This window comes from Micromys minutus (genome assembly GCF_963924665.1).
Source record: "Micromys minutus genome assembly, chromosome: 24".
Classification (NCBI taxonomy): Eukaryota; Metazoa; Chordata; class Mammalia; order Rodentia; family Muridae; genus Micromys; species Micromys minutus.
Window position 1 is genome coordinate 42,202,330 of NC_137959.1, and position 9,479 is coordinate 42,211,808.

At 50.0% G+C, this 9,479-nt stretch overlaps 1 protein-coding gene across 1 annotated transcript in view; it reads left to right on the forward strand.

Moving 5' to 3' along the window:
• CRISPLD2 (cysteine rich secretory protein LCCL domain containing 2) overlaps window positions 1–9,185 on the forward strand; it is a 55,960-nt gene extending 46,775 nt beyond the window's left edge. The window contains exon 15 of the mRNA XM_080936622.1: window positions 6,691–9,185. Within this exon, the coding sequence (XP_080792748.1) occupies window positions 6,691–6,745 (55 nt within the window). The 3' untranslated portion in view covers window positions 6,746–9,185. The remainder of the gene's footprint in view (window positions 1–6,690) is intronic.
• The last annotated feature ends 294 nt before the right edge of the window (window positions 9,186–9,479 follow it).

Consider the following 9,479-nt stretch of genomic DNA (forward strand, 5'->3'; position numbering starts at 1 on the left):
AATCATGGACCCCTCTGTGTCCCAGGATTCCGTGACTTCCGAGGCCAGCTGCCAGCCCGTGGAGGCACAGGTTGTGCTGCTCCGGAACCAGCTGTTCTCTCACTCCAGGCTGTTCTGGAAGGTTCCAAATGGCAAGAGCTCTTCCTCTCAGATGGAAGCTCTGATTCCAAGCGCCTCTGCAGAGACCCAGACCAGTTGTTTCCTGGCCTTCAAGAAGGCTCCCTGAACACCTCCTCCTTTGTCCCTTTTAGGACTCAAGAGGCTTTTAAGAGGTAGTAAAAATAGATTGTGTGTTTGTGTGTGTGTATGTGTACTATGAAGTGTGTGTCCACAGAGTATGTATGTACCATGAAGTGTGTGTCCATGAAGTGTATGTGTGCATATACCATGAAGTAGGTATACTACAGAGTGTGTATGTGTTCATGAAGCATGTATTTATATACCATGGATTCTGTGTGTGTGTGTGTGTGTGTGTGTGTGTGTGGTCTGTATCACAGAATGTGTTTTTCCATGGAGTATGTTTGAATGTGTATGTACCATGGAGTGTGTGCGTGTGAGTGTCACAGAGTGTGCATACTACAGTATGTGTGTGTGCCACAGTATATATGTGTATGTCCATGCAGTGTGTGTTCCTATGTACCTATGTGTGTCTATGGACGAGTGTGTGTGTGGTCAGAAGTCAGAGGTGGGGAGTCAGTTCTCTTCTTGGTGAGGCAGGGTCTCCCTTCTTCATGCTGAGCAGAGTACTGCAGACTTGCTGGCCATGAGCTCTGGGAGGATTCCTGTCTCTGACTTCCATCCAGCTGCAGGGGCCAGGGAGTATGAAGGATTCAGCCCTGGCCTCTTACTCGGGTCCTGGGGATCAACCTCACAACCTCAGCCTACCTCTGTGCAGCTCTCTCACCTGCTGAGCCTTCCCCTGGGCCCTGGCAGTAAAAACATTTTCTTGTTATGTTTTAGGCAGGCCCTCACTGTAATAGCTTTGGCTGGCCTAGAACTCGCTGTGCAGACTAAGCTGGTCTCATAATCAGAAATCCGCCTGCCTCTGCCTCTCGGCGCTAGGATTAAAGGGGCGTGCTACCACATCCAGTTTGTTTTTGAGAGGGACTGCTCTGGCAGCAGGGCAGAGCACTCCGGGATGTTTCCCCACACTGCCTGGGTGGCTCAAGGCTTGCACTGGGCACACGCTGCTTGCTTACCATGATGGCGTCATAGCTGTTTGTTTCCTTTCCCGGCTAGTTTTCTGAACTAAACAGACGAGGAACTTTGTGCAATCCCACACACTTCCAGTGGGTCTGTCAGGTAACTTCCTTTAGCAAATGGCCACAGCCACCACCATGCCTTTGTCAGGTCTGCGCTCATCTCAGGTGAAGCCCTTCCCACCAAATGGCTTCCTGCTGTGCCCAGACACACACACCTCTCCACCAAGCTTCCACCTCACGGTCTTTCCCTGTTTTGGAACATGCGGAGGCCATTTCTACCCCCACGGCCTTTGCACTTGCTGACTTCTGACTCTGAGCCTTCTCAGCTCCCTGTGTGCCTGTGGCTGATCCTTTCTGCCATTCAGATCTGAAGACAGATGATGCTCCCTGGCAGGCATCCTTCTCCCTCCTGACACTGCCCGCCTCCAGACCCCGCCTGCGCGTTTCCTTCCCACGTCATTACTCTGTGTCATCCTTGCACGCGTCTGTCTGGTGTAAGCTCCTCAAAGGCCAGGATCCATCTGCTTTGTCACCAACCCCCACAACTGGACACGGAGCCTAGCTCGTGCTAGGTCTGCAGTGAACAGTAGTTGAATGACAAACTGTTGAGTCCAGCGAGTCACTTAGAACTAGCTGAGAGACTTCTGATGGTTTTTTCTTCCAATAAAAAAAGTTTTAATACCCTTTATGAAAGCTGATTATCCCAAGGACCCAGCAGATGGCCAGGCAGGTAAACTGTTCATAGCAAGCATGGGGGCCTGAGTTCAGATCTCCAACACCCACCTGAAGCTGAGCATGGAGGTATAAGAGGATAGAGAGACCTACCCTGGAGGCTTGCTTGCCACCCAGCCCAGCCAAAGGGTTAACTCCAGCTTCACTGAGAAACCCTGTCTCAAAAGTAAAGTGGAGAGCAATTGAGACACCCAATGTCACCTGGTGGTTCATGCTCACTCCTGACTCCCCAGAATTTCATACAAACAACCTCAGAGTGCTCCAGCTATGCTTTCTCCAGACATAAAGAGTGTCTGAGGGCCAGGTTTGTGAAAGGCAGAGAACTTTACTTTATGATTTTTTTATACCTTACACACACACACACACACACACACACACACACATGCAGCATGTACCTGACCTGCCTGTTAAGCTTAGTGTTGTGGCTTTAGGAAGAGAATGGAGGGACCAGCATTCACATGGACCCCTCTGCTCCCTCACACAAGGTGTACAGAGAACCCTGAAGTACTCTGTAGTAGCAGGCAAAATATTGGATGCTCCAGCCAGGATCCTCTAGCCTGGTTGGCAGCCTCAGGCTTCCCTTGCCAGGGTTGTGTGGGCCAGCACCCAGCATCCTGCCAGAACTCTTCCCAGCTCCCTTCCCCCACGTGGCTTGCTCACGTGTGGGGCAGGCAGGGAACACGTGGCCCTGGGTGGTTCTCCTGGCTACTCAGTGGACAGAGCCCTGGGAGCTCTTCAGCCTGAAACCCAAGGGGCAGAAGGCACTTTCTAGAAACCAGCCCAGCTGCCTCTCTGCCTCTGCTTGGCCTTGGCAGCCTCTGAGAGTGTCCCACCATGTCCTGGTCTCACACCTCTGCCCTGCACCATGCTGCTGAGCATGTCTATCTGATCCGTTTCTGCAGGGTTCAACCCCGGGGTAGCCAAGAGCATGAGGCTGCCACGGGGAAGGCAGAAAAACAAGCAGGAATTCCAAGCAGCTGTTCCCACAGGACTGTAGCTCTCTGGGCAGCCCAGGGCCTGGCCAGCTGTCAGGCCCAGGAGTTTGGTCCAATCTGGGTTCTCCTATTCCCGGCGGAGACCCTGCAGGAAACGGCATTGATAAGTTGTGGCCACGCTGTTCAGGCATCTTCATAAGATGCAGTGTGCATGCTGTAACTGTGGACATGCTTCCCCACTGAAACTAGGACCTCGAAGGTTACCAGGCCACCCTGCACGCCGCCTGCAGGAGGTATCAATTAGTGTGATGTTTACGAGAAACGTTTTGACTGCTTGAGTTCTCAGATGCACCCGTGCCTTTAATTTGTTGTTGTTATTATGATTGTTTTTGTGTGGTGCTGAGGATGGAACCCAGAGCCTGGTGCTAAGTAAGCACTCTGCCAGGAACTATATTGCCACGCCCCCAGGACTAATGCCTTCCTTACCCCTTGAAGACAGAATCTTGCTGTGTAGCCTGTGCTAGTGTAGAATGCACAATCCTCATGCCTCAGCCTCCCGAATGTGCCGCCACTTCCGGCTCATTCCCGGACTCTGATCTGACAATTCCAATCTCGGGGGCTTCAGGTCTCACAAGTGGGTACATGAAGATTCTAGACAGTGATGGCCTTGTCTGCCAACAAAATGACTAGAAAGGTCTCTGTCCCCATCTCTAGAGTCCCAGATAAATATACCATAAACCTATCAGGGTTCTCTGCAGCTGAGAAAACAGTAAGAACATTCTAGCAAGGTGTAGTGGCCCAGGCTTGTAACCCTAAGTACACAAGAGGCTGAGGTAGAAGGGTTGCCAAAGGTTTGAGGCCAACCTAAGCTATTCAGCCAGACCCTATCTCCAAAACCAAACAAAAATAAAACTCCAAGTTTTGTTACAAAGTGAAGAAAGCAAGAGTCCGGTCAGTGTGTGTGTGTGTGTGTGTGTGTGTGTGTGTGTGTGCATCCACATAATGGCTGTGCAGAAGGTAGTTAGAATATGGCAAGCCAAGCAGTGGAGGCCTTAGGGGAGAGGAGCTCACTGAAGAAGCGGGACTGGAAAGGAAGGTCTATAGTTTATAGCTGTGCAGGGCGTGTCCCGTGCACCAGCTAGGACTCTGCTTTTCTATTCAATAGCTTAGTGTGTAAGTGTGTGTGTGTGTGTATGTGTGTGTGTGTTTGTGAGTATATGTGTATGTGAGTGTGCCTGTGTGTATTGTGTGTGTGTGTGAGGGTGTTTGTGAGCGCATATGTGTGTTTGTAAAAGTGTATATATTTGTTTGTGAGTGTATATGTGTTTGTCTGCATGAGTGTGTATATTTGTTTATAAGTATATATGTGTGTGTTTGTGTGTGAGTGTATATATTTGTTTGTGAGTGTATATGTGTATGTTTATGTGTGAGTGCATATGTGTATGTTTGTATGTGTTATATATCTATACATTTGTGCCGGAGTGTATATGTGTGTGTGCATGTATGTACATGCACATGAAGTTCAGAGGGCCTCCAGGATCAGGCTTAGGCCATCAGCCTTGGCATGAAGAACTTTTGCCTACTGAGTCACGGCCCTGGCCTTTATTTTCATTTTAATTCTGGTGTAAGGAGAGGGCTCCCAGATGTCAGCTGACATGTGGGACTTTGAAGCTGGGCCAGGGCTCCTCCTGTGTATGAGACAGACTCCAGTGAATGGCAGGCCTAAAACCTGAAGGCTCTGAGGAAGGGAAGCTGAGCTCGTGCGGTGAACTAGCTACTGCCTTCTTAAACACAACACCAGAATTCTAATTGCAGGAAAAAAATTATGAACTGGGTCATTTTCAACCTCTGTATATTAAAAGACACCATTAAGGAAATGAAGAGAAGAGGGTGGAAAGATGGCTCAGTGGTTAAGGACCCTCGGCATTCTTGCAGAAGACCCAGTTTGGTTCCCAACACCCAGATTGAGTGTTTTACAACTGCCTGTAACTCTAGTTCCCCGGGTTCTGAATCCTCTCCTTCCCCCAGGCATGCACACCATGACATACAAACACACATGAAATAAAAATAAGGAAGTCTCAAGAGAAGAAAGAAAAGTAGACACCAAGTGTGTGTGCTCAGAGAGCAGGTGTGTGGTAGCCAGCCAGAAGTCTGGCTAGGAGCACACCTTTGATCTCAGTACTCTGGGGACAGAGGCAGGCAGATCTCTTGAGTTGTAGGCTAGCCTGGTCTACAGAAGGAGTTCCAAGATATCCAGGGCCACACAGAAAAACCCTGTCTCAGAAAAAAACACCAGCAGAATCCAGGCTGTCTACGGTCAAAATAGAGTGTGGCCTTACAGGGGAGCTCTGTGACTGGGCCCTAGATGTGTGAGAAAATAAACTTCCTCTCCAAGGAAGGGAGGTAGGGTTAGTGTTTGGAAAGGAGAGAGGGAAGCAGGAAGTCTAGTTACAGAATGGGAGAACAGTTTTGCAAATTGTGTATGTACTAAAGGATTTCACACCCAAGTGTGCATGTTTGTGTGTTCGAGCATGTGTGTGCCAGCATGTGGCCACATGGCCTGTGTATGAACTCTTGCAACCGAACATTAAGATAACCCAGTTGGGGACTTTGAAGATGGGGCTGGGCTGTGGCTTGGTGGCAGAATGCTCACCTGATATGCACAGGGCCTTAGGTTCTGTCCCCACCACCACATTACAAAGAACTTCCCACACCAGGAAATTCATCTGCATAGCCACGCTCCACCAGGGACAGCCTCTGGGCCAGGGGGAACCACTCAGCACAGTGAAGCAATGGAGAGGCAGATTCAGGCCAGGGTGCCCAGGACACCTGCACAGTGGCCCTAGGACAACAGATGTCAGTGAGACTGTGAAGCCTACAAACTACTCAGTGCATTGTGGGTAGGCATGGACACGACATGGCCACGTGAGAAGCTGGTTTTGAAGTTTTTAAAAGGCGAATGTAGTTTGACAGCAATCCCCCTCCCAAGTGCACAGCTCTGTGGGTGGAAAGCACATATCTTCCAGAACAGACACATTCACAGAGCCAGAGGTACCATCACAGAAGGAAGGGAAGCTGGAAGGACCCCTGTAAACACTCCCTCATCTCATGGTGTACATACCAAGGCACTGGTACGGAGGTCAGAAAACATGGCTGAATTTCACAGGACATTGTAGTTCTGTAGGTGGTCTTAAAATCTGATTGGGAGCTGGGAATGTGGTCCAATGACAGAGTGTTTGCCTAGCTTGCCAGGCATGCATGAAGCCCGGGGTTCAAACCCTAGCACTGCATAAATTGGATGTGGTGGCACTTGGAAGGGGTAGGCAGCGTGATCAGGAGTTCAGGGTCATCCTCATCTATAATAAGTTGGAGATCGGCCTAGGCTGCATAAGGCCCCGTCTCAAAAGACCAACAAAAGGCCTGAAGGATTTGACTGTCATCAGAAGAGGGTGGTTTTGATTAACCATGTGTCTCTCTTGATCACTCATTGTATCTCTCCCTTGAATGTACCAACAGTTACAATAGTCCTGCCTTGGAAAAGCTAGCCGACCCATGAAAACAGACTTGGGTAGCATTCTGGTGTGTGTTCCCTTCACGCCATCCCTTAAATCATCTGTCAACCAGATGCCTGAGACAGGTGTCAGCAAAACCCAGAAAGTCATTCTGAAACCTCAGCCCTGGGCTCACACTGCAGCTGCCTGTCGGCGAGAGAGGACTCGTCCAGCTGGGTGTGACTTCTGCGGGCTCTGACCTTACCACATTGGCCCTATCAGCCATTCCTCTGCCCACAACTCTTGTAACTTCCTTCTCTTCTCTTGCAGCCTGAGCAATCCTCAGAATGGAAACGCCTTCCGGATCTTCGCTGTCAGGCAGTGAATGTGGCGACCAGGGGAGAGAGGGGGTGTCATCTACTGGGATTTGGGGTCCTGCTTTTTATCTGTACTTTGTCCTTTGGGGGTGGGGGGTTACAGAGAGTCAGGAATCTTCCTTTTGATGTCATTGAACGTTCTGGGCCTCCATGGCCTTTGGCGAGGGTGACAGAACACCTTCTCCTCATGAGCAGCATGCCATGAAGTCCCTTGGCTGGACAACCAGCGCCCAGACTAGCCAGGTGGCATTGCCCATCTGGTAAGCTGCTCAATGGGACACTCCTTGCCACATTTCCTCTGGTGGTGGAGGGGGGAAGGCTTTCGAACCCTCGAGGATACAGGTTTTGAGATTCGTTGTGAATGGGGCTCTTGTCTGGATGACAAGAGTTGACAGCCCTAAGGTTACAGTCTGTCCTACCAACAGAGAAATAGGGCCTGTGTTTGCTGGTCAGACAGATGGGCTGCAGGGAGAAGCCCTGGACAAAACCCGCTCATGTCCCCAACCTTCTTGGCAGTCATGTGTTTATATGTCCAGCAGAGCTGGTCTATTTAAAGTTGGTAGCACTCCAGAGACTTATCTTGTCTTCGCCCTTGTCTGTGTGGCTTGTTTTCACATGACCTTTGGTCTCGTGGAAGACCAATACATCAGGAGCCTTTCCCACCATTTTGTGACCCTGTGGTGTCTGCCCCACTCCAAGCAGGTCTAGGTGTCCTCCTCTGGGGCTTGGCTTTGCAAGAGGCTCCAGGTCTTCGATGTCTGCTCACTCCTTAGAACAAGGACTGTCTCATGGCCACTGTTAGAGTGGTAACTCAATGTCGTCCTCCCCACCCACCCCCTCCCGTTTGGGTGACCTAGTTTCTAGCTGAGGGAAAAATGGATTCCTGGCGCATTCCTCGTGGGGGTTAACAGAGTGGCCTGTGGTTGTAAAACCGCCCATGACACACCAGCCACCAGAAAGAGGGGCTGGGACACACAGGAAGAACCCCTCCGAGCTTGCCAGCGTCCCAGGACTCCAAGCGTGTGGTGAGACCTGGCTTCCATCACTTAGGAGCCTGGTCCAAACCCACTGTAAAATAAAACTCGCTTTTGTAAACAGCTTACTCTAGAGAAGGTGGAATCCCACCCCAGGCCTGGGCATGGAGCAGATTGCCTGTGAGTGCTGGGCCTCAAACAAGGTTCCTTGCTCCAGCCAAATATTTCTTAGACAAAAAAAGGGGGGGAGGGTAGAAAATAAAACAGAACACCGTACCCCAATAGAAAGGCTGCGGAGGTGGTTTGGTGGCTAATAGCTCTTGTTGCTTCTCTACCAGAGGTCCTGAGCTCAGTACCCACTAGTCACAGGCTGTAACTATAGTGTACCTATAACTAACTCTAATAGATCAATGATCTCCACAGGTACCACACACATCCACATGACCAAAATGACAAATGGCTCTTTAACAACAACAACAAAAAGAAAAAAAAAAAAAACCCTAAGGGAGTCTGAACAAAACCCTCCCCCTAGTGAGCCACATGGACCTAGTTGGATTAAATGTTTGTTCATTAGTTTGAGACAGTTGCACTATTAGCCCAGGTTAGCCTTCTCTCATTATGTAGCCCAGGCTGGCCTCCTGAGTGCCAAGGTAGCTTTCCCTAAATCCATCCGGGGGGGGGGGCAGTTTATAAAAAGCACACAGCCTTTAACCAGCTCTGGCTAACCTTTCACGGAGCTGTTTCTGTCTCATGTGTGTGGGTGTGGTGTCTTTGAAGGCATAAACTCTTCCATTCCAGATGTTGGGGCAGACATCTGCTAGGCCCGTGGAAGGGGACTTCTGGTTGCTCCCAAACATCTGGGAAACTTCCCAATGCAAAAAGTGCTGTGGGACCCTTCACCCAGCCTGCAGGGCAAGGTTGAGATGGTAAGGAAAACAAAACCCCTCCTAGGTTTCTAGAATGAGCAACCAGTCCCATCTCCAGGGATCTTGCTGTGTGAGTCTGTCCTGGGGTCCTCGGTGCCCTCCAGCTGCCCTTCTACCAGGCACAGAGGCCTCGCTCGGAGCCTAGCCTAGCAACGTCAATCACCCTGGCAATGTCAATCATCGTCACCAATAGTTTGAAACTGGAAGCCCTTTACTGTGGAAAAAAATGACAAGACCTTACATTAGAGCCCTTCTGACCCTGTGTGTCCATCAGCTCTCCCAAGTTTAAAGTGAGCATGCCCACTCCAGCTGCATCCCCACTCCGTCCTGCATCCATGGTACTTTCCATTTGCTTCCGAGCTGTGCCCGGTCTGTTCAGAGGGGTGTGCCGACTCTCCATGATCTGTAGGCTCTCTCGGCCCGCAGTTTACTGTGTGCTTTTTTCTATGAAAAATGATATATTTTACAACTTCCTATGTACAAAAGTTTATTGTAAGTTTTTGTGCTTCGCATGAACAGGGCCACACTGGTTGTTGCTATGGTTTCAATAAAATGGATTTGGTGTCTAACACACCCTGGTGGTACCACATCTTTTCTTCTGCCTTTTCTGGACATGTCATTTGTGAACTCATTTGCCTTGTCCCCACAAGCTCCAAGCAGTTGGGAAGCCCAGGTGGCCTTGTGAGGGACCTCAGAGACATTTCTAGGAAGCACGGTCAAGAGACAAGTGACTTAACAAAGTATAGGTTCTGACGTGCAAAGCAAGGATGAGATGCTGTCCTTGTGACTCCAGAAGCTGTGTTTCCCACAAGCAGTGAGGACCACAAGGTCTTTTGTCAAGG